Below are 26,801 nucleotides of genomic sequence, written 5' to 3' on the forward strand. Positions count from 1 at the left end.
TATGATGCTCCATATGAGGAATGATTGAAGATTTGCGAGTTATATATGCTGGTTTATCGGCAGGTACAAGTGTGTGTGTGTGGGGGGGGGGATTTATAGGATTGATGTGGAGGAAATATTTCAGTTCATGAATAATATGATGAAAACTAAAGGTCATCCATGGAAAGCGAGTAAGACTGCTTAGTAGGGGAGTGAGAACTAAATTTTTTGCTTGGAGAGTAGTGAATGAGTGGAATAGATTACCAGTCAGTAATGTGTGCACTTTCAAGGCAAAATATGACAGGCACTAATAATTAATGTTTTTGAAATGGATCTCCCACGATGACTCTATGGAGGTGTCCATATGTAACAATAATAAATTAGTGATAATCTTGGGCCAGGTATCTTTGAATGGCTATCAGTGGTGGTTGAACTGCCCACCCAGTCTCCAAAAGTTAGATAGGGTTAAAATGGCCTTGCCTACTCCTTATAAGAAAATAAAAAGGCATTAGCAGAGAAATTAACTAAGTAAAAAAGAAAATGTTATTTACAAAATTAACAAAAAATTAGACTGAAGCCATTCAAGGAACGAGGTCAGTCTAAAGGTTTCGTGAAGCATATTGCTATGCTGGTTTCACCATTTTAATAGTTTTAGTTCCATTTTGCAATTTTAAATCAAGATTTCATGTTCTTTCATTTGTCATCATCTTTCTCATCCATCAAGTGACAGGCTGAGACACCCCCCCGCCCCATGAACAAACTGTCACCATCTGGTAATTTCTGTTCTCTCTCTAACTGAAGCTGGGTAACTGTGACTTTTCCTTCAATGACTGTAGCCAATTTGTTTTAGGTCTCCCCCCACCACCATCATCTTCCAATAATTCTGTTCAGGGCTATTTTGGAAATCTATGAAAAGACATTCTCTGGAAGTGTTCAAACCATCTTGATTGTTCTTTAAGAATTATGTGATATCTTCTCTGTGGTTAAGTTTGTCTTTAACCTGCTTCTTTATTTTATATTCTAACCAGTAAGGTTTATTTATTTTTCTGACTGAGTCTCCATGTCTCAGCTCCATATGTTGCTATAAATATAATAATGGTTCTATAGCATTTCAGTTTGATATTTTTGGAAAAATTTATTCATAATTGACCGTGCAATGTTAAGTCTGTATTTTATTCTTTCTGCATTGTCAAGATTATGAGTAACATCACTGCTAAGTTATGTGTAAATTTCTTTATCTGTTCAAGTATATGATTTTCTGAATTTACTGAAATTTTTCAAAAATTCTTTTGTTTTGCTTAAACTGATTTTCATTCCATCAAATTTGCATTATTCATTTAAAAATTTCAGGTATAATATAATGTGGTTGATATTCATGAAATTTATTTGTAAATCTAGTTCTTCAGCTATACTGGCTTTACATATTTGTTCAAGATAAATAGTAAATAAATGCAAGGAAATCGAGCAATACTGCAAGACTCCTTTTTCAACTTTGATTTTTTTAATTTTAATAAATCTGATGATTGCTTTGGTATCTTTATACAGGGTGTCCCAAAATTCACGCAAGAAGTAATTTTGATAGAAAACACAGGTTTTTAATTAAAAATTGTAATTTCTTCTTGATTCATAAAGTATACAGTATAGGGTTATGCATGGAATAGCATATCGGGTAAATGGCCTCCACGACTTTGCTGGCACATATGTACTCTTTTGTCGAAATTTCCCATGACCGTTTTGCATAAATGTGGCTGAATTTCGTTGATACAGCGCTCAATTTCCTCCTTCAAGACGTGGGTAGTCGCGGGCTTGTTGGCATAAACCTTAGACTTCAAAAAAGGCCAAAGAAAAAAGTAACGGCGTTAAGTCACATGGGAGGCCAATTCTGATCACCAAAACGGGAAATTACATGACCAGGAAATGACTCATGCAGTAACTGAATTGTTTCTTGGACCGTATGGTATGTGGCACTGTCTTGTTGAAACCACATCCATACCTTGCAATTTAGGCACAAAAAACTGGATTATCATGTCGCAACAGCGGGCACCATTAACTGTTATTGCCTTACCAGCCGCATTTTCAAAGAAGAATGGACCAATGATGCCTCCAGCCCAAAATTCGCACCAAACAGTGACACGTTGTGGATGCATTTGTTTCTCAACAATCGCTCGTGGATTTTCTGAACCCCAAATGCAACAATTTTGTCGATTAACGAAGCCATCAAGATGAAAATGAGCCTCATCGCTGAAGATGATTTTGTTCGAAAAATAAGCATCCACTTGTTGTTGTTCCATAATCCATTCAACGAACTCTCTTCGCTGTGTGGTCAGTAGGCTTCAGTTCTTGAGTCAATTGAACTTTGCAAGCATAAAGATGCAAATCTTTCGTGAGAATATGCTGTAGAGAGCTTCTCGAAATGCCCAATTCAAGACCACGGTGTCAAATTGATGTTCCTGGACTCTCAGCAACACTCTCACAAACTGCTTCAATGTTTTCTGTTGAACGACTTGTTGAAGGACGGCCAGAGTGTATAAGATCACTAATTGATCCAGTTTCCTTGAATTTTTTAATTAATCTTTTCACAGTTGATGAAGTTAAATCACTATTGCGACCATATTTTGTAAGGAAATTGCAAACTGTAGCTGCCAAACCATCATTATTTTTGAAATATTGCTCAACAATGAAAATGCGTTGTTCTTTCATGCAGCGCTCCATTTTTAATAACCCTGAACTGTCAGCTGTCACGCTGTCTCTTTTTTCTCTCGTTGGCAACACTTTACTGCACAAATGCCGCTAAATTTAAATCTTGCATGAATTTTGGGACACCCTGTAATAATTCATAATAAAGATTTGTATTTCAGAATCTAATATTATAGATTTTATCATCATCAAATTCCTGACATGTACAGGATATGATAGTACTACATGAAAATTTACATCATTACTAACATCCTATCTACAACTTTCCTCCAAATAAATCTGACACCTGTCAAGACTCCAACATTATCAGATCTTATATTTCTATCTTCTAAGGCACTTTTTACTGTATCAAACCACCTATATGAAGAGAACACTTGTTTTACTACTCTTTTCTCTCCCATTCTGTTCAAGTGACCTGAGATTAGCTCTGCTAACGCATTCCTGGATGCTGACAATGTCAAGCTCTTTCCTAATATCCTCGTTTTTAATATAATAAAATGACCCAGCTCTCAAATCCATAAATTAAAATCGGCTTGAACACTGTATATAGCTAATTTAGTGTTTTGACTAATTTCTTTCTTATTCCATATAAATTTATTCAGTTGATTTCCTACAATAGCAGCTTTGTTGATGCTGTTGTCTATTTTCATATTTAATTTACCATCTTCATTAAAATGCCTAAGTAGCTGAAATGTTTTACTTGTTCTCCATTCACAATTCAATTGATATTTTCAATGCTTCTGCCTATTTTCATTGTCTCTGTCTTCTTATAGCTGACCTTCATACCATATCTATTACAACAGCTACTCAATTTAGTCAGGGAATCTTGCAGACTTGTAGCAGATTTATTTAGAAGTATAACATCATCCGCATAAAGCAAGGAGCTGACATTAACATCTCCAAATCTAATATCATGTTTAATACCACTTTAATTAACAATGTGATCCATATAACAGAGGGGACAATGTACATCCTTGTCTGACACCAGATTTAACATTAAACCATCTTCCTGTATTTTCTTTGATTCTAACTGCTGACTTACAACTCAAATAAAGACTAAGTATTGCTTGATATAATGTCTCACTGACACCATACAACTGTAGTGTTTTGAATAGTTCTCTCTTGGTACCTTTGTCATATGCCTTTTCCAGATCTACAAAACTTAAATACAGATCTTTGTTATATTCCCATGCTTTCTCAACTATTTGTCATAAAGTGAAGATCTGATTCTGACAGCCTCTATTTGGCCTGAATCCAGCTCATTCTTCACCAAGCTTCAATTCCACAATCCTCATCAAGTATACTTGCATAAATCTTACCAGGAACACTCAGTAGAGAAATATCTCTGTAATTCTCACATTTAATTTTATTTCCCTTTTTATATATGGGTACTATGGAGATAGCTCTCCATAGTATAGATAGCTATACTCCAATCATCTGGAATTCATCACTTTGTCCAGTCCTTCTGAATTATGCAGTGTGATTACTGTAAAACTTTTATACCACCATACTTCAGCATTTCTGGTCGAATATCATCTACTCCAGCTGTCTTTCCACATTTCAGGCTTTTGATGGCTTTTTCTACTTCAAGTATGGATATGTATTCCTGATTGTATGTATAGTCAGTTTTTTTACCACTGAGCTGTCAATGATTGTTTCATTTAGCAATTTTTTAAAGCAATTTCTCCATACATCAAAGATATCTTTTTCTCCAGTTTTCATGTCACCTTTATCATTCCTAATTTCTTTTACAGCACTCTTTCCTCAATTTCTAAGCTTCTCCAACAACTCCTGAATATCTTGAAATTTTCTTGATATTTATTTTCTATGTTCTTACCAAAGTAAGAATATAGAATTGTGCTTACCATGACTTTTTGTATAAGTCCTCTCTGTCACGCGAACGTGTAACCATAGCTACTAGCTGGTTTACAATGTTTTTTATGTTCCTTTCAATTTGCATTTACTAGGTTTCATGTCTTTCTATAAACGCCTTGAAAAAGTCAGACAGTCTGCTGGCGAAACTGGTAGTCTTTAATATAAGTTTTATTTTAAAATGGTCTGTATTAATAAAATTGTATTTCGATTATAAAACGACCAAATATGTATAGTTTAAAAACAATTGTACTAACATTTGTCCAAATTTTCAATTACATGAAATAAGTGTTTGTTCGATTGTATTTGAAATTTTTGATCTCATTAAGACAGATCACAAATGCTAACTTTAAATAAAATTCTACCAAAAGAGTTGCAACTAATATGCTTATAAACTTTGCATCAGTGAACCTGTCTGCCCAATGCAGAAGTGGCACACAAAAACAGTAATGAGAAGTCTTGTGGGCATGGTAAACATGCAAAACACTTCCAAATGTGAATGTGTTAAATATAGATCCTTAAAATTTATAACAATTTCTCAACTGTCTTTAAGTGAAAATCTTGGCCTGAACCTAGCTGCTGCTTCTCCAAATTTCTCTTTGACAATTCTTCTTAACTCCTCCCAACCTTTTTTAATAGATGGCACTCAAATACATGGTTGAAATACTTTATGCACAGAAAGTAAGTTCAATGTTCTAGTGCAGAAGGTCACTGTAGCGCAATACTATCTCTCAATACTCCTGTGAGACAGTGTTGACAGAGAGAGGGGAACCTTCTCCAATTTAATTTACTTCAGATAGCAGTTTGAAATACTGCATTCTATGCAAGGTTAGGAATGCAGCTGCCAGCTATAATTAGTGAATCAACACTACACACAAGACTACAGTCTTTGCTGATTGGTAGGGTCTTAGGCTTGAGTCATTTTATTTTTCTGATTTGGTTGCCAGTGAACGATGTTCAAGTAATGATCATTATCCGCTGATCATCCCAAAACTTCTTGCAGGGAAGTGGAAAAATTTGATTAAACTATAAAATATTAATTCTAGATTTTGCTTTAAAAATCAAATACAAACTAATCAATCAACTACAGTTATTCTGAGAAGCATTTTATTTACAATCGGATTAGATATTTCATTTAAATTTGTGAAAAATATATTTCAGTGAAATTAATTAAAAATATTTACCTTTGCTTCATAAAGAAGAGGCCCATGAAAGCACAATACCTTTTCACCTAAAAAAAAATTTTGCAGGATTAAATTACATCTAAGAAAATTATACATTTTATAACCACAAATTTTTATTCTCATGAAATATGAAAAAACATTAGAGAAAAAAAGAAAATTGTATTAATGAAGCTTAATTTGCTTTCACAGTACTCTCACTATGGCAAACTGTTAAAGATGACAGAAAATATTTTATAAATGAATTTATGACAGTGCTACAATATAAGTCAGCTACTTAATCAAGTTAAAAAGTGCAACAGTACTTAATATACAACTTGATAAGTTTTAAATTTGTCCAGTTACTATGTCCATGAAAACTGCTTATGCAAATATAATTCAGGTAAAACGAGAACAATTTTCTCATATAAAATAACTAACATGTCCAAGTTGGGGTTGGGGGGGGGGGTTATGTTCTTGTATTAGCCTGCTCAACACAATCAAAATTACAGTATACAACACAATAAGTGTAATAAAATAATTTAAACTAGAAATTAAAATCAACTTTAAATGTTTGTTCCCCTACCCCCAGTTACATTGATGATGATGCAAACATTGATGCCTTCTTGAAGTTTGCAAATAGATGTAAAACTCCATTCTTGCAATTTCTTCCTCTGCTGCCTAACATCATAAATGCTACTAAGCATTTATGTTGTTTACTTGAATTTTGCTGGTTATGATGTTTAATCCAAGTACCTACTATTTCATAATGGATAGATACTTTGGGTGTGATGTTTGAGATTTGTAACATTCATCAAGTTTCTAGTATAAAGACCACATGATGTGAAGTGATAATAAAATGCTCTTAAAAAAATCTTTATTAGTTTCATGTACAACAGGTATACTTCATCAGGAGCATGCTTATATTATAAAAGCATTATCACTGTATTTCTTAAGGAGATTACAATGTAGACTATTGATTATAATGATTTTAATTAATACTTTCAATATTTCAGCAAAGTCAAATTGCCATCATCAGGGAACAGAATACTGTATATGTGCACAGAGACACTAACAATGAGTAAATGAGGCTGAAGTATGGCAACCAAAGTTGAGCCCAAAGTCCTAAAGAGTGTCCTTAGTGGGCTAATAGAAGGTCTTGGATGTTGAGTAGAAGTTCCAAGGATGAGTGCTTCCCAAGTTCGGAATAGTTTCTTAAGGCTGAGGCAGATTCTAGGAATAATCTTTTGTACTTATATTTGCTGCAGTGTAGTAGAGGCCTTCTTCCAGGATAACCTGCTGTGGGTGACCAAAGCATGATCAGCAAGTCCTGCATGGCTGTAGGTGGAAATGGATGTAGTCCCTGTGTTCGGCAGTTTCTGATATTGGCTGTCCTGCCTGTTTGGCCATAATAGGACAATTTGCAAATGCAAGAATTCTGATAAACACTTTGTAGATCTAGGGAGGTGGCTGGTCCCAAACTGCGAGTTCATCCTTGTTCGTTCAGTATCTAGTGCATACTTACTAATTTGATGAACCACATGAAGGTGAGGTGCGAACATTTGGTTTAAAGCCCTAATTAGTTCTCCATATTCCTTGGAGGTTATGTGGAGTTTTTCTCCTGGTCTGATCATTTTCGAATTGGTCATATCAGACATCTGAAAATTCAGGAACTACTGTTTGACGTGAAACTGCAGGGGGTTTGTAGATAGAAACTTAAAATAAACATGAAATAATATAATATACTACTAAATATAAACAGCCAAAGGCTTCAATTTGGCGATGCAAGATTAAATTTCTATCTTTGAGTTCCTTATTCGGCTCTGAAACAATGTGGGATGTGATATCCCCTTAATTTAAATATAATATGTTGCTTTGCCATAATTTACTCAACTCGCTTGAGTAAATTATGGCATGGCTATTTTCAACTGTTCATTCAGCTTTACTACTTGCATTTGTTCAATCTGTATTATGGAATTAATGTTTCACAGTCATTCTCACAAAAGATTTTATTTATACTACTTTTCCAGGATGTTTAATTCACTATAACAAATATTCATGTCATCATGTCATGTCATCTTCTTTATACCCTCTTTTGCCTTGCGGTGTCGAGGGTCCATTGATCATCGGACCTCACTCCGTTTACAGGATAAGCCTTATGCCCCGGTGCATCCTATGGCCTGTAGCATTGAGTTCTCAAGGCCAGTTTGCCTGCTTTGCGGGATGAAAACCCCCAGAATAAACTGGGGAAAAAACCCTGCTGTCCACGCCCAAGACTGGCTAACTTGGCTATGGCTGAGGAAGATCCTTCAGTTCTTCACGTCACCGACGGGAATCGAACCTAGGACACTCCTTCCCCAGGCATATGGTTGCGAAGCGCATAGCCACTAAGCTAACCGTGCGGATGCACAAATATTCATTATAAATAATATTTTCTAACTGTGAAAACTCTGTTATAATACTCCCAAACATCAATTTGCTATAAGTTAAATCTATAGCAAACTGATGCTCTGTGTATGGACAGGGGTCATGAGATAAGAAATCTCATGTTTTTTTTTTGTTTTTTTTTAAATTTTTTTTAAAGAGCTGGAAGTTGCAGTCTTTGGTGAATACTGCAGTCTTTGAGTGGTTGTGGAATGAAAGATGAATGGGAGTAGCAGGTTCAGTAGACTAACAATTGAATTGTAAACTGGTATTGGGGAGCTGCTTGTGTTACTGTAAGTTTAGCAGAAATGAAGAAAAGTGGTGGATAGCTCTGATGAGAAGTTTCAATTGTATTTCATTCTTTGATTTGATACTTAAATAGAGGAGATATGTCTAGTGAATTATTCAGAAACTTTTTCTGTACAGCTGCAATAGTAGAAGAGAGAGTCTAGAAGCCTCCAATTTGCATCAAAGAGGATATTATAAATTCATCATTACATAGCCAAGTTTCAAAATTGAGTTGAGATAAAAAGGTGGAATTATTATGTTGTAATTCTTTCTGTAACAGTTCATCTGAAGAACATAAAGAATAGGCACCATGTACTAATCTTTTAATAGTTCCAGCCTTTTAACTAGGACAGTGATGAGAGTCAGCATGGATATAACAGCCTGTATTAGTCTTTTTCCAAAAAACTGAAAAATGTAGGCTACCTACCATCTGGTTGACAAAGAATTAAAGGCTAATTGCTTATTTACTTCTTCTAAGGTGAACTAGTGAATCGCTTCTCCTAAGGACAAGCTTACACCTCTCAATTATCAAGGTGTCTATCAGATTCCTTACTCTTGTGGATTATCTTTGGACAAACAGGAAAATCTGCTTTTATTCAGCTAGAAGAACACGAGCCTGAGCAGTCTGGACTTGAAGAGTACGCTATTGACACTAAACATAGTTCATCGGAACAAGACAAGAGTGCTTCATAAAAGTTATTTCCTCACAGAACGGCTTTATCTAGAAATGTGTGAACAGATCTAATGATCTACATCAGTGGTGCCCAAAGTGGGTACTGCACCTTTGGTGCGGAACGATCTGGAGGGGGGGTGACCTTATGAGCAAAAGGGGGGGACGTTGAATTGAAGGAAACTGTGAAAGCCTAAAGGACAAAAATTAGGTGCTGAAAAAAATTAAATGATATAACTGTTGTATAATGTAAGTAAAGGTCGTAATTCATTTTCCAAGGAAATGTACAAAATACAAGTTACAGCCAAGTTGCGTTGAAGTCTGACGACAGGTCTTAACAAGCAAAGTGTTGGTGGGCACACACTTTCAAGTGATCAGGATTTTACAAGTCCAGTACGCATTAGCAGGAACATGTGCATGTTTACTGTATAATATTATAAATATACGAGACATATAAAATCAGTTTTAGATTGTTTCTGAATTGTGTGACAAGGCAGTTAGCAATTTGATGTAGTGCATATTCGATACTTAGTCGGTACTTATTTACATGGATTACACAAAAAGCAAATTACTGTTGTTCCAATAAAACAGCAGGTTTCACATGAGTATTTTATACCTTATCTTGTAAAAATAATTTGGTTTAGGTACACGAGAAATAGCATTATAGCAATTTTGTAAATTTAATTCTTTTTTTTTTACAGATGATATCATGGCTGAACCCAAGAAGAAATGTAGACAAATATAATATCGAATATCTGAAATACAGCTTTATTCAGTTGCCTACAAACAAAACGTTACCAATGTGCCTGATTTGCCAAAAAGTTTTTTCAAATAAATCTATGAAACCTTCAAGACTAAAAGAACATTTCACAAAAGTTCATGCTGATAAAAAAAATAAGGATTTATTGTTATTTCAAGCACTTTTTTTGAAAAATTTTTGAAACAACCATCATTGGCAGGTATGTTTTCAGCAGCATCCAAACTAGATGATGATGGGTTGTGCACCTCTTACAACATTTCCTTACTGATTGCTAAATCAGGAAAGCTGCATAATATTGGTGAAGAACTAATCCTACCAGCTGTTAGTGAGGTCATATGCACTATAACTGCACAAGCCAGCCTCTGATATTATCAAGAAAATTCCTTTGAGCAATAATACAGTGCAACAAAGAATTGATGAAATGGCCCAAGATGTTGAAGACTCATTATGTATTTAAAAACAACTCAGCTCTCTATACAACTTGATGAGTCTACTTTACCAGGAAATAAAGCCTTACTTTTAGCATATGTACGATACATAAAAGAAGAAAAAATTTGCCAAGAATTATTAATTGCTAAAAATTTGCTAACTGACACTAGAGGAAAATTGATATTTCTTGCATTGGAAGAGTTTTTTAAAGAAAAAGAAATCCTTCTGAATAATATCTTGTCAGTTGCAATTGATGGTGCTCCAGCAATGGTAGGGAGCTATCGTGGTTTTATTGCATATTTCAAAGAGTCAGTGCCAAATGTATTCACTGTACACTGTGTAATTCATCATTGACATTTAGATGCCAAATACCTGAGTGATCACCTACACAGGTCATTACATTATGTAATGACAGCAGTCAACAAAATCAAAAGTCATTCATTGAATGACAGATTGGACAACTTTGTACTGAAAAGATGAAGAATTCAATCGCTTGCTGCTCCATACAGAAGTATGTTGTCTATCAAAGCGTGCCTGTTTGAAATGATTTTATAAACTCTTTGACTCAGTGCTACAGTTTTTAGAAAACAGAGATGATTCTTTAAGAGCCAACTTGATTAATTTCAAAAGTGACATAGCTTATTTGACCAACTCGTTTAACAAATTTAATGAAACAAATCTACATCTCCAAGGAGATGAGATAACTTTAATAAAAACAAAAGCAGTTATTTCTGCATTTGTGTCGAGGAGAATTCAGTTAATTTCCAAATCTATCAACAGTGGAAAAATGTGATGAAGACGTGCTCAGCTATTGTCAGCACTTGGAGGCTCTCCATCGTGATTTCAACAACGATTTAAAGATATTCTTGAAATGAAAATACCTGATTGGGTTTTGGATCCATTTTTAAGTACACACACAGAAGAATCTTTACAATTAAAAGAACTGATAGGAGTAACAACAAATGAGGAATTGAAATTAAAATTCAAAAATGGGTACCAACAGTTCTGGTTGCAAAAGCAGATGCCCATACTTTATCCTGGATTGTGGGCTGTAGTCAAGTTTTTAATCGCATTTCCATTATCATATTTAGTGGAATGTGGGTTCAGTGCGGTAACAAATCTTTTAACTAAAAAAAGAAACTGACTCCAATTAGCTGACAAATATAGAGCCAAATATCAATAAATTGTTAGCAGCACACCAGGCTCATCCTTCTCATTAGGATTGTTTTCAATATTACTGATCATTATTTACTATTTTATGTGTGATTTTTACATATGTGCAATTTATGTTTGTTTGTTTTCTTAATTTTAATAGTGTTTTTAAAATTTCAGCTCCAACTTGTCATATGTTTAGGTGCAATTTATGTTTCTTTTGTTGATTTCAATAAATAGTTTTAAAATTTCAGTTCCAAGGTGTCTTATTTCCAAACTTCAAAAATCTCTACTAGATGCATAATAAAACACAAATTTGTTTCTATCTGTTTGTTCACTTAAAACTTGAGAACTGCTGATCTGATTTTCTTTTATATGTATCAGATAGAGCTGGTCAGATCTTGAGAGTAATTTCCAGGGAGTTGCTGAATAAATTTTTTCTGGAAAAGGGGGGCAGTAAGCCAAATAAGTTTGGGAACCACTGGCCTACATCTTTGTGGGAGATAGTACTCTTTAAATCAGCTAATCTTTTCTAACTTTATTTTGTCTGAATATATATATAAGTCCGCGCAGTTAGCCTAGTGGCTATGCGCTTCGCAACCATATGCCTGGGAAGGAGTGTCCTAGGTTCGATTCCCGTCGGTGACGTGAGGAGCTGAAGGATCTTCCTCAGCCATTGCTAAGTTAGCTGGTTTGGGCGTGGACAGCAGGGTTTTTTCCTCAGTTTATTCTGGGGTTTTTCATCCCACAAAGCAGGCAAACTGGCCTTGAGAACTCAACACTACAGGCCATAGGATACACTGGGGCATAAGGCTGACCACTTTATCCTGTAAACGGAGTGAGGTCCGATGATCGATGGACCCTCGACACCGCAAGGTAAAAGAGGGTATAAGGAAGATGATGATGATATATATACTTGGGATATGGAGTAAAACCAGGTTTAAAATAGCTTGGTATCTTTAACATATATATATATATATATATATATATTTTTTTAATAAGTTAGTAAATTATTGACCTTTTATAGTTATCTTACATTAGCTACTTAGGTGGCACTTTTTAGTATTGCCGGTTAGTTTAATTGCTATTTTGTGATCTTGTACTGATGATGCCCATGATACATAGGTAAAAATTCTACGCTAATAAATTTTTACGTGGGTTTTCCTCTGGTTTTATAATCCTTTTCAATATGCCAACTCACAGTATTTCATTATTCAAACAAATATATTTTCTTGTCATTACATGTGACCTCGCATAGTTTCAATTCTAAAACAGAAAACATGAGTCACTTTACTAAATGGAGGTCATCTCAATATTAACTTTAATATTTTTGTGCACACATACACACACAAGCTTACGAACCTCTCAAAAAATGCTTGGTCAAAGAGTGTAAATGAGAAAAATCCAGAACGAAAACTTGTGGATTAGTGCAACAATAAGCAAATACTATTGTTTGAAGCTCTGATCAAACTTTGGAATGATGTCAAAATGCCAATAACACGATCACCACTGCAAGTCGTTGAAACTTTTTTTTTTTGATTTTCAGTTTTGTTAATCAATAAACCATTTTGAAGAAATGACATTCAAATAAATAGCTTTCTTTTGTATTCTATACAAAATACCTAATTATGGTATAAGGACAAGAATTAGGTATTTACTGTTAACTGTCCTTTACAGCCAAACAGGCAGGACAGCTAATATCAGGATATCCAACCACAAGGACTGCATCTGATTTCAACAATTTCAACTGATTTCAGCCACTCCGGACTTGCTGACCATGCTCTAGATACCCACTACAGAATACACTGGAAGAAAGTCACTTTACTACACTGCAGTAAATAAATATGAAAGATTATTCCTGGAATCTGCCTCAGCTCTAAAAAACTTCCAAAACCTCAACAAATTTGGGATGCTTGCATCCTAAGAACATCAGTCCAACAGCCAAGACAACCCACTTTAGCCTGTTAGGGAGCACTTTTAGGAATCTAGGACTAACTTCAGTTGCCTTCATCAGCCTCATTTGCCCATTGTTAGTGTGCCTGCATATGCATATCATAGTTTTATGTTCCCAGAAGATAACAATGTAATATTGCCAAAATAGAGGAAGGTACTGATTAAAGTTTTTTAATTAATATTTTAGTATACGTTGTCATTTCCTGAAAAATTTAAAGTCTTAGGTACCTTATACCACAGGCTTTGAATTACTGAATGAAAAATGCTTTTTTTAAAAATTGTATTTTTCAATAGATCCATATCCTTTAGACTTTCTAAAATAATTAAATCATACAGTCCCCCCCCACACCTGAAGTTCTAAGCCAGAAGAACTTTGATGCAAATGTTTCAGCACTAATCACCAATCATGCAGTTCCATTCACCCCCTTCTTATTTCTAAGCAGAATCACCTTCTGATATAAATTAAAAGCTGTGCAGAGATTTTATTTCCTTAACAACATTGCCGTCAATATGGATAAAATACATCACTCTGCTACACTTTTTATCCATCATATATTTCAACGTAATATCAATGGTATTAAAATTTTATGCACTTCTCATCCATGGTAACCTGGACGTATATACAGGGTGTTCGGGATAAATTTGACAGTTTCGTAAGGAAAAAGAAAATCTTCTTTGTATCTATTAAATTTAATGAATTGACAAAAAAACATTACAGGCAGAGTTAATTACAATACTATCAACAAGATTTACTCAAAATAACCACCATTAGCATCGATCACAGCTTCAATTCTGCTTCGGAACCTCGAACAAGCTGATGCTACAGTCTCCCTGGGAAGGGCCGCAAAAACTGTTTTAATTTTATCCATTAACTGGGCTTTTGTATTACTGGAAGTGCGATTGGTGTCTTTTTCAACTGCGCCCCATACAAAATAATCCATGGGGTTAAGGTCTGGGGAGTTTGGAGGCCAAACATTTGGACTGGTGAAGTCGTAGAAATTTTCAGACAACCATTTTTGACTCTTCCCAGAGGTGTGGCAAGGGGCCGAATCCTGCTGCCATACATACGGCCTACCATTGGCTACCCTTGTTATCCAGGGCTTGACTACAGTTAGCAACTCCACGAACAAAGCCCGAATTCCAATGCCAGGGTTCTTCAACACCTGTTCCTGCAGATTTGCGAGGAATTCTGCTGTACGAACGCAATCAGATCGTCTGCTAGGGATCTTTCTTCTTGCTACATCCTCGTAGTCACCATTGCAAGTCTCTAGTTCATGCCTGATTGTTTTTACTGTATTCAGGGAGCATTGGGCAGCAGTCGTAATATCCTTATTTTGATGGCGGGCACGAATCATCATGATACAAGTTATTCTCTTCCATGATTCAGGTGGGTTCCAGCTATCCATCCTTTCTGACATCTTGTATATGAATGAAGAAGGGTCCAAACTTTTAAATGAAGAGAAGTGTGTGTTAATACATGTAACTTACGGAAAAATATAATTAATTATAAATATGTCAAATTTATCCCGAACACCCTGTATATGTCTTGGCCGGTTGGGTGGTTAAGATTCTGGCTTTTTTCTGAATTGCCATATGGGATGAAGATAGCATTACTAAAATCTTTCTGAAGAGAAGGTCGAAGATTGGGGGAAGGATTCTCATGTTTTTTTATACTGTGGAACTGTAGCCATTAGAGAAGGTGTAATGTATATGATTAAGTTCTGCTCTAAGAGAGGCTCATTGGAACAAAGGTTATAAGCTCTATTTAGGGTTTTGATGATATCATACTGTTGAGGGTAGGAGTGAATAAGAAAGTTTGTGAATGTGTCTGCCTGTGTGAGTGGGTGGGCTTCCTGTATGCTGAAAAGGAAGGCTGCCATTGGGTAAGTATGTTGCCAAGGTGTCTAAGAAAGATTAAACTATTATTAGTTTCCTTTTCCATAGTAAACCAGATTCTAGGGTGAAAACTATTGAGGTGAGAGAGGAAAGATTAATGTGTCTGGACCATGAGGCCCAATTGAGAAAACACATCATCCACATATCTTAACCAGAGAAGAAGGTCTGAAAGGGACTGAATCAAGAGCTTGTTTTCAAACTATTCCATAAAATATATATATATATATATATATATATATATATATATATATATATATTGGGGGGGGGGGGTTAAGAGGGGGAGAACCCATAGAGGTACCCTCTATCTGTTTATAAATTTTGTGCTTCCAAGAGAAATATCCAGAATGGATAGCAAAGGAAAGAGATCACAGGAAGAACACCCTTTTTTTTAATAAGTAATAAGGAGTCAATTTAAGGGAATATTGATGAACAGTGAGGTGATACAAAAAAAAAAAAAACTTTTTTTTCAGTATATTTTTCAATTTTTTGATCTGAGATTTGGTGGGAGTGTAATCTGATCTAGGTAATCCGTAATCTGTAGGTGGAGCAGTCTCTGAAAATGATGTCCATTTTTCTATTATATTCTCTGGTTATTACGAATAACAGTAGTGCTTCCCTTATAAGTGCTGGTGATGACTATATTGCTATCTTTACATAGTTTCTTGAGGGCAATGGAATTGGCAAAATGATATATTTCATTTAGGAGGCAAAGATCTAAAAAGAATGCTGGCAATGTCAAGCCTAATGTTGTTAGCTATTTCTGGAGCTAAGTTACGGATACCGCATTTGAAGAAGAATATTAGGTCTAGTAACAGCGCTGACAGCAGCAGCAGTGCTAAGCCTTTTTGATGACATGTTAACTACTGTATGAAGAGGTTGAACTAGAGGCATGAGTTTGGAATCTGAAAAACTGTTGTACTTTTTGATGTGTTTATTTTTTATTTGTAAGAATTCTTTCAGAGTAAAGGCTTCTGAAATACCAAACAGAATGGAACAGAATTCGATGTTCAGAATAGCTGAGAGCTCAGACTACAATGAGCTGATGGCTGTGTTAGTAGCAGTGAGGACAGTACACATAGCAGCTATTTGTTCCCATAGCAGAGCAAAACTGGTGTATTGTAGATATGGAGGTTTTTTTTTTTCTTTTTAGATATGACCCCTTTAACTTTCATGCAGTTGGGTAATATATCTGTATCCCAAAGTCTTTTAAGAAAGGCTGGCTGTTTAATTCTCTAGACAATCGAAGTTTTAACTTACTGAAATGTTTTGCCTTGCACGCTATGTTTTCACCATGAATAATCATAATCTGTGCGTTAAGGCTTAGTGCTGGGAAAAACTCATGTTAAAAAAAGCACTGAGAAAGGAGTAAAAATAACATTTAATTCTTCCAATATTTCATCTCAGTCAGTGAGATGTTACTAGTGTCATATTGCAGTTCAAATTAAGGTTGACTATGAAGAGCTTTACAACATTCCTTGAAAAGTCTTTCAAATTTGTAAGAGCTGAACGTGAACCTTTCTGTAAGAAGTTTTTGGTATTGAGACCACGCTGTAATATAAATAAGGAGTTTACTAAAAATAAGTAATAAAAAAAATTCACCAAAACCACGTCACCCCATGAAAAAACCAGACTGGGAGGTCAGGAGAGATCTACATGTCTGAACACGTAAAAGATGTCGAAAAAAGAAGAGAGCATAAATCAGGCCTGGCATTCCACACGACCACTACTGGCTATCAAGTACTCTGGCAACAAACAAATATGTCTTATATTGATAACTATTCGCAAGAAAATTTAAAGAAGCCTCACAAATGCTTAGGATCTCTACACAATGCAATAAAAATCAGGGCTTGATTTTACATCAAGTATGGTCTGCTTTCATAAAAAATTAACTGCCAGGATATAACACGTGTGATACCACAGAACATGATAGCAACAGCTAGCAATGTTCCAACATGCATACGGTAACAAATTTATCTTTTGTATTTTGGTTTATCAATTATGTTTAACAGTTGTGAAGTTATCAAAAACATTTTGGATTAGAGAATAGCTGTTGGAAGTTTTTCCACTTGGTTATGCTATAAATTAAAGATAATAAGAAATTATATACAGGCAGCCCTTGGTTTACGCCGATTCAAAATAAAGCTGGTTGCCTGCACATACTTTCTTACTGTAGTGTGGTTGACTGAGAAACGACACGCTAGCAGGCACTCTAGTGTTTGAGTGTTTACTGAGCTACTACGACGTATATGTATCAAACCTAGTTTTAATGTTGAATCTACCTAATTGTTCTATTTATTTTTTTTTACATAGATACGTATTTAAATTGATAAAGTACGTAATTACATACCATGTCTGATAGCAGAAGTGCAGAAAAATTAGCAGAACTTGATGTTAAGAAGGCACGGAAATCAATCGCGCTTGAAAAGAAGATGGGCAGACATGTGCTAATGTCTGTAGAAGTATGAACTTACCCTCCATTGACTGTTACTACAATTATGAAAAATGCAGATAGAAAAAAACAGTCTGCAACAATCTACGGCAGCACTAAATGCAAAACATGTACGTTATAGGGGTAAACTTCATGAAAAAAACATTCCTCTGATGCAGGCTGTTATAACTGAGAAAGAAAAAACAATTTTTGAGGATCTTAAAAAGACAGATGGAGGCGAAGAAACATTTTTAGGAAGCAAAGGTTGGTTCATGAGATTTAAGTCTCGAGGTAAGTGCCACAGTGTCAAATTATGTGGTGAGGCGGCAAGTGCAGATGTTGCGGCAGCTTTTCCTAAAGAATTTCGAGACTGTAGAACAAGGAAGTTATTCTCCTGATCTAATTTTTAATGTTGATGAGACTGGACTCTACTGGAAAAAATTGCCATCATGCACCTTCATTTCCTGTGAAGAACGTTCTGCTCCAGGTTTTAAAGCTGCAAAAGATAGACTTAAGCTTTTGTTGGGTGCAAATGTCTCCGGAACTTTGAAGCTTAAACCAATGTTGGTGTACCATTCACAGACACCACGTGCCTTCAAGGGTCTAAAAGTCATTCTGCCAGTCTATTGGAAATGGAACAAGAAAGCTTGGGTTACACAAGACATTTTTATAGATTGGTACACAAATTATTTTTGTCCTACAGTGCTTCGCTTCTGTAAAGAAAATGATTTGCCAGTCAAGGCATTTTTTCTTTTGGATAATGCCCCTGGACATCCTCAAAACCTTGCTGAAGTAAGAACACCATTGGATGTCAAGGTTGTTTACATGCCCCCAAACACAACATTGCTTTTGCAACCGATGGATCAGGGGATTATATCAATCTTCAAAGCCTATACCTCCATATAACATTTATGGAAATGGTAAGAATTTTGGACAGTTCAGGAAAAACTATTGGCAGTCATTCGATATTTTGAAGGGCATTAACAACATCGAGGCAGCTTGGAACGATGTGTCAACAAAGTGTTTAAAAGGAGCATGGCAAAAACTTCTTCCAGCATTTATGCACGACTTCGAGTAATTAGAGCAAGAGGAGGTTATTGAAGACGTTACCAAGCTTGTGCGAGAGGTGGGATTGGACGATATTATAGCTGAAGATGTGACAAAAGTCTTTGGGAGCCATGATAAACCGCTTCCCAATGAAGACTTAAAAGAATTAGTCGAACAATTAAGTCAACATCCAAGGGAGGAGAAAGAAAACGGCCGATTTACAGCGTATCCTTGCAAGCATAGAGACATTGACTGATGAACTCTGCGAAATGGACCACGATTGGGAATGGAGTGCGAACAAAAAAAGGAGTGTAATCGCATCTATTCGACCTTACACTGAACTCCTTAAAGAAAGAAAAAGAAAATCTAGGCAGTTAACACTGGATACTTTTTTAAAAAAATGCAGGTGATCAGAAACCAGGAACTTCAACATAGAAATATGTAATATCTTTTTGAAGTTTCATATTTTTTGTATATAATTTTGTTTTGTTTTCGTTATTAATAATTTTATTTTAACAAATATATATGTATGTATTATCAAAGCTTTAAATATAATAATGTGTAACATTATTATATTCAAAGTATATACTTCATGTGCTTATTTTTTGACTGAGCGGAACATAACTTCATACCTCCCATTAAAATTGGATTTGTTTTATGCCCGTCTTTTGAGGAATGGAATTGAGGTGTAAACTGAGGGCTGCCTGTACTTGGTTTAATCATTTATCCAAGTGTAAGCAAACAAGTTTGCGCCTGAACTATTTTCAGGACTGGGGCAACTCGTATACAGAAGCTTAACTAACATTACTTGCCTTAGTATCCCATAATGCAAAGCACATATCCTTACAGGTATGTATAATGCTATGCATTATGGGAAGGATCACTACCCAGACCGGTTTCGACTTTTATTGAGGTCTCATCAGTGGGAGCCAGACCCAGAGGTGATACCAAGGTCGAAGTAATGCAGAAGTCATATTTTCTTATATGAGTTGCTAAAAGGTTCACACCTTTTTCCCCAGTGCTGAAAATAGTTCAGGCATAAACTTGGATAAAGGATTAAACCAAGTATATAATTTCTTGGTATCTTTAATTTATCAAAAGTATCTAATATGTGCAATTAATTGTTAATAGGCTTTTGTTATGTAAAACTTTTATGTACACTATCCCTAATGATGTAAGTCTTACAATGCATGAAACTTGCTGAGTTTTTTTATTACTTATTTTTAGTAAACTCCTTATTTATATTACAATGTGGTCTCAATACTGAAAACTTTCTACAGAACTGCTCAATCACAGAAACCTACATGTACATAAGAACCTTTTCTGTTTTTGAAGAATCCTTGCTAAGAGACTCCACAACACTAGACTTCCATGAATTCAAATTGTTGGATGTCTACAGAATGACTGATCTGACCAAAACAGAAAACATTGCAGGAACAAGGAATCTGAAATACTAAGTTATTCTAAAAGGGGCAATTTTAACTTGAATAGAAAGAAAGATAAAAGATCTTGTTTGCTGGCTTGCACGTCATCTGGAAATACAACTGTTTTTGATCTCTAGACATATTCTGAGATGTCACTGATGAAAGATATCTCTTGATCTCAGATGGGATGTTATCAGTAGACGAGTGATTGTTCAAGATCTGTTGTATTTTGGAAGGAAAATAACCACTGAGATGAATGTAATCTTTAAAACACTGTTATTCTTAGAGAAGCTTTAGTAAAGCAAATAAAATATACTCTGTGGAGGCTTGACAACTCAGAACTTTTGAGATAGATGATGCATGGAATTCTGAAGATTTATCTTCATGCAAATGTAGATTTCCTATAAACAAAAATGTTAAAAGATTCATTAACTTCCTGATCTTTATAAGCATGCCATGGTAATGTAATTATGTACATTTTATCTTGGGATTTTAGGCTATTGATTTTAGCTAAAAGCAAATGAAATTCCTAAGAAAAGTATGGCAAATACACATCATCATCCTCAAAGCAAAACTACACAAAAGGGCAAGGAATGATAGTCAATGGAACACTGAAGAATGTCATTTCACTACTATCACCTTTTACCTTATATGTATTCAGCAATACTGGGATAAAATTATTTAACTCTAAGCCCACCCATGGTATCAGTGTACTATAGATTTACCTTTCAATCAATAGGATCTTTCAATTTTTCACAGTGAAAAAAAAAAAAAGTTTTGTGAAGTCTTTTGCTCTCTTGGTAGACAAAAAGCAACCTATGAAGTTACTTCAAATGCAAACTTAAGGTTTGCTAATGCCAGGATAAAATATTTAAAAAAACAATAACTATCCACTCCATTAACTGGAGTAGATATTTCACTAACTTTTAGGAAAATCAAATCAACTTTGAGGAAAACTGCTCTTGTATTTTTTTAGTGTGTGTGTGTGTGTGTGTGTATCACTCACTACTGATTCACAAATATGTTTAATAAATAACAAGCTTAAATATAAATCTAGGAAGCATGCATCAACAGACATTTTTCTTTCTTTTAAGGTTACATGGTGGTCAGCATTCATAGTTAAGAATTTATTGAGACACAACACATGTGCTAAAATAATTACTTTACTTAATATTAAATAAAGTAATTATTTTAACATGTGTGTTGTGTCTCCATAAATTCTTAACTATGAACAGACATTTTTCAGCCAATAAAAGTTTCAGTGATTATGATTGCTACTTCCAATAATCAGTTTTTTTACGCCTAGCATTTCATTCCAATGTCCTGGAGAGAGAGAGAGAGAGAGAGAGAGAGAGAGATAACTTAACATGTGCTTATTTCAGAACTAATTTTGGAAGACCTACATGGCTACTTGATATTAATGCATTTTTTTTAAAAATAATATAGACAACTCTTTGTCACAACACTAAAGGCAGTTAAATTAAGGGGAAAAAATCCCTTATTATTTTACAGCCAGTATGCGAAACTCTAAGATCGAAAACTACGATCTAAGAGTTTCATGCCGGTTCGTCAGCATGAAACTCTTAGATCGTAGTTTTCGATCTTAGAGTTTCGCATACTGGCTGTAAAATAATAAGGGATTTTTATCCCCTTAATTTAATTAACTTCACCAGAACAATAGCCGTTTGGCTTTTCATCTTACTCAAGGCAGTACTTCAAAATACACAGATGGAGAGTGATCTGATCTGTAAAATACCATATAATTGATTTCTCAATTATAATCGAGTGCCTTAGGAAATCAATCTATTGGACAGGTTAACTAAATGTATGGTCATAAAATTCCAGGAGACAGCTGACATGCTAACCCATTCAAGAACTGTTGAGGCATATTATTTGAGGATTGAAATAGTACATCATCATATTTTCAAATTATCAATCAACTAACAGACATACAGTACCATAACTAACTACAGTGATCTCTCTCTCTCTCTCTCTATTTTTATGCTGTTCTAGTGTGAATAGCATCAGAATGGAGAAGATGAATAAAGCCAATCCAAGTTTTTGTAAGTAAATTAACTAAGATTAATAACCTAAAAATCACATCTTCAACAAGACTGTTCTTGTGCAACCCAGTGAAAAAAAAACACTGCCTTGACCTAAGCAGTGTTTTTCCAAACAGCATGGTGTCCAAGCAATGACTCATACTATTTGTAGCTCAGTACTATGTCAATGCTAAATGCAGCAGTTTTAAATGAAGATCAACATTGTGATATGAGATAAACAAGCCAATCTATTGTGCTAAATATTCATATTTTTAAATGCTATAAATTACAGATGTGACTAGTTTTACAACTACTGTATTATTCAAGATACATGCATTAATTTATAGGTATTAGAATTACTTATGCATTTTTATTAAACCTAATTAAATACAATAATTTGTTATATTTAGATAAATAAAATAACTTACTTTGGTAGTTAAGAAAATTATTCAACAGAAAGAAAGACAATGTGGCGAAAATAGTTTTGGAATAAAGAATGTGATACAACCTAACATAAGGATATACTGCTATGAAATGTGGAAATCACTAATCCCTTTTTTACATTTGTTTCAGATAACGATTTTCCTGGCCAGTGCATTACAAGAAGGGAAGAGTCTTATAAAATGTCATTTTGTTAGTATTTTACAAATTTCTCCATGCAGCTACCTCAAAATCAAGGTCTTATAGCTTAGGGGACATTTAAATTCAGGTTCCTATTAAATTAATCCTTAATCCCCCCCTCCCTCCCTCCCTATAGCCACAGTTTCTCAAACCACTTTAGATTGGACCACTGTACTTCAAAGTTCATGCTTGTTCCTCACTATGTATTCTCAGGACAATTCATCTGTTTGTGAGATGAAACACCATGTCACCTTCATGAGCCTAGTTAATTCATCTTCAGTTAGAAAAGTTCTTTTATTTATACAGAGAAATGTTGTTCATAGCACTTATCGAAACCAAACCCAAATCTTTTCCAACCCTGGGCACACTGGTTTTTCAAGTATGCTGAAGAGACTAAGTGAAATGTACAGAGATTCAAGCTTTAAAATGTTTGTACTTTTAATAAGAACTTCAAAATATATTACAAGGGGTTTTTCATTTTTTCCCTTCATATAGAACTTTGTTTATTATGTACTATATCCCTTAGCAAATGCTATGCTGACACAAATTTTTATCATTCATTGGCACTCACCTTAAAAAACTGCATTGTGCATCATGTTTAGCTAACATACAGATATGCCACAAATGAAGTCCAAAATTTTTCTAAAACAATGTTGCATACATAACAGCTCAGTTTGTAACAAATACAGTTGTTTTTTTAATATCACAGAATCACATTAATACACATGACTGCATAAACAATTCTGATTCAAAAAAGCTTATTTGTATGTATATTAAAAAACTTAGCACTTGAGATTAGAGTGCTGTGATAGAGATAGCTAAAATAAAAGATCAGTTTTACTGATATACAACTTTTTTTTTCTTTGGGAGGGGGGCAATATAACACTAGAATTGAGAATGGATATCAGAAGGGAAATTATTTACTATTTCTTCTTCTTCTGCAGCTTTTCCCACTTAAGTAGGGTCACTGTTTGTAGTGAGTCTCCTTCACAACCTCCTGTCTTGGGCTGTAGCCACATCTAAGTTCTTCATCCTCAAGTCCTCCTCCACCATCTCCCCCCATCTCTTCTTTGGCCACCTGCACATCGATCTGCATGACCTTTCTTCCCACATACTCTTCCTCCCTCCTCATCACATGACCAAACCATCTCAACCTTGCATCCTGTATCTTTGCTCCTAAGTTTGTAACTTTCACCGTTCCCCTTACATAGTAATTTCTCAGACGATCCTTTCTGGTCACACCACACATTCACCTAAGCATCTCCGCTACCTCCATCCTGCTGATGTTATTTTTCCTCAGGGGCCACAGTTTCCATAGCATACGTCATAGCTGGTCTCACTACTGTCCTGTAGATTTTGTCTTTCAGATTGATCAGCACTCTCTTATCGCATAGCACTCCAGCCATTTCTCTCCAGTTTCTCCATCCTGCATCCCACTTCCTTCTCAGCCTCACCATCCCCTTTCATTGTTGAACCTAAGTATCTAAAGTCACTGACCTTCCTGATGACATTTCTTTCCAGCTCCAGATCTGTCTCCTGGCTGCCATCCACTTTGCAACACATATACTCTGTCTTACTTCTGCTCAGTCTCATACCTCTCTCTTCCAGTACTTTCCTCCAACTTTCTAGCTTAGCTGCCACTTTTCTTGATTCTGCATACAGCACGATGTCATCTGCATACAACATAGTCCAAGGCACGTCTTCTCTCACCTCCTCCATCACCACCTCCATCACAATATTAAACAGGAACTGACTGACTTAATGCTAAGCTTGATGCAGGCCAACTGTCACTGGAAAACTTTCTGTCTCTCCCAGGTAGGTTCGAACTTGTCTTCACATTTCAGTACATCTCCTGCACCAACCTGACATATTTCTCCAGTACCTTCTTCTCATTCAAACACCTCCAAACTTCTTGCCTTGGCACTCTATCATACACTTTCTCCAGATTAATATATACCAGATATAGCTCTCGTTGCTTCTCTCGAAACTTTTCCATCATCTGTCGTAACCCAAAGATAGCATCTGTCGTTGATCGACCAGGCATAAAGCCAAATTGCTCCTTTGCAATCTCCACCTCCTTCCTCAGTCTTCCATCAAGAACCCTCTATAGGATTTTCAAATTATTTACTATTTACTAATACTAATTACCATTCTCCTTTAAATAAAAAAAACAATAGTATTTTTTTGAACTAAACTAGTGAAGTAATGCCCCAATCCTATAGACATAAAAAATGTCTTGTACAGCAAAGGTTTGAAGCTGTTAAATAATGTTGTTAGGTGCTTTGTGCCTATTTTTTTTTTTTAAAGCAAGAAAGAAAATAACACTAAAGATGTTTTAACTAATAATTTTAAGTTTCAGTAACATATCTGTTAAACTCTTTCCTATTATTAAAAAAAGAAAAAATAAGTATCTTGTGTGATATGGTAACTGTGAATGTTGGATTTATGTGATCTATATAAGAAACCCTGAAAAATAAATCACATTCCCATGTACAGAAAGTTAAAAAAAAAAAAGGGGGGGGGGACATTATTCAGTTCATAAGAGTGTCGCTATTTTTACTCATTTATGAAGAATAAACCTTGAAATTCATTGCTTCAAAAGGAAAACCTTTTGAAGAGAACAAATGGAGACAATTATGGAATAGATCCAAAATAACACTGTGTTATTCAAACTTAGCAAATATCTTGCAACAGCAATACATAAACTACGACTTGCAAGCACGAAGACAAAAATCTGCAATAAATATTCCATACCACCTATAATATTATAAAATTACTGCTTGTAAAAAAAAACAAAAACAGAAAACTAAAAATAGTAACCACAAGCAACCATATTTCTGACTTGAGAGTAATACACTATGTATAAATGTTATTTTAATCTGTTGCCATACTTCAAGAAATGACATAATTCCTACAGCAGTCCACAACTTTCAGCTTGATCATAGTCTACTATAATAACAAGCTTTTTTTTTTTTTTTTTTTTTTTTTAAATGGAGATGATTGGCAAATACCCCTACCTGCACAAATTGAAGAATCGCTGGGACTGCGGAATACTTCTTGAGAGATTTTCCCCATTACACTCTGCTTCTTTTTGTATTTGTTTGGGGATCATCAGTTCTTTAGTTTACTGTAGTCTTTACTTCCACATGTTCATCCTGATATTGTAGTTCCTAAGAAAGACTCAACAGCTATATGCATTTGCTGCAATTACAGGGGTCCACAAAACAATATACACATGTTCAAAGTTAAATATAAATACATGCATATCATACTGCCATGCTTTTACTGTAAGTTAATCATTGCTGATACTCACATTTGTTTTTTTTTTATTTCTTTCTTTCTTTGAGTGTTTATTTTTGGTTTCCATGATCAATGGGCTTTTCTGGGTTTTAAAAAGCAGACATAAAATGGATAATCTGTATAAGCAGCTTTGCTATAAAGCATACATAATATGCATATTCTTTTTCTTCAGAAAAGTAAGCTCATATGCAAAAATATCTGCATGTGATGATGACCATATTCAACATATACTGCTAAACTTTCCAATGAAAAAGCTTCTGGAATTCCTAGTGTTGGCTATCAAAATAATCCCACAAATGACAACGTTTTTTTTACTTCAGTTTAATAAAATTCATTTGACAAGCACAACTTATGGAATGAGGGGGGAAAAAAAGTAATACCTTATCTTGACTTTAGTTAATAATGCAATTCTCAGCAAACTAATTTCAAACTTTGAAAACTTCCATATCATGAAAAGTTGTGCAGTTTAATTTAGCATAGAAATCTCAATGAAACAGAATGAGAAAAAAAAAAAAAACATTGTTTATAAAAAAAAAAAAGAATCAAACTCATCAACTGCATAAGTTACACAAAACTAATGCATATCTAGTTAAGGACTACAGAAATAAGAAATGCTTTTCAAAGATATGTCATATAATAAAAGAATAATTGGCATTTGC

At 34.8% G+C, this 26,801-nt stretch overlaps 1 protein-coding gene across 3 annotated transcripts in view; it reads right to left on the reverse strand.

Moving 5' to 3' along the window:
• Positions 1 to 26,801, reverse strand: part of MRG15 (mortality factor 4-like) — a 237,530-nt gene that overhangs the window by 146,127 nt on the left and 64,602 nt on the right. For 2 of the 3 annotated variants that reach the window (XM_090391475.1, XM_090391474.1), the window contains exons 2-3: positions 25,860 to 26,012; positions 5,733 to 5,779 (exon numbers count right to left, since the gene is read on the reverse strand). In XM_090391475.1, the coding sequence (XP_090247601.1) occupies positions 5,733 to 5,779; positions 25,860 to 25,917 (105 nt within the window). In that variant the 5' untranslated portion in view covers positions 25,918 to 26,012. The remainder of the gene's footprint in view (positions 1 to 5,732; positions 5,780 to 25,859; positions 26,013 to 26,801) is intronic. The other variant, XM_090391476.1, reaches the window with a different exon arrangement.

This window comes from Typopeltis vanoorti, chromosome 4 (genome assembly GCF_054136105.1).
Source record: "Typopeltis vanoorti isolate ZY-2024b chromosome 4, IOZ_Tvanoo_1.0, whole genome shotgun sequence".
In the NCBI taxonomy this organism is placed as follows: Eukaryota; Metazoa; Arthropoda; class Arachnida; order Uropygi; family Thelyphonidae; genus Typopeltis; species Typopeltis vanoorti.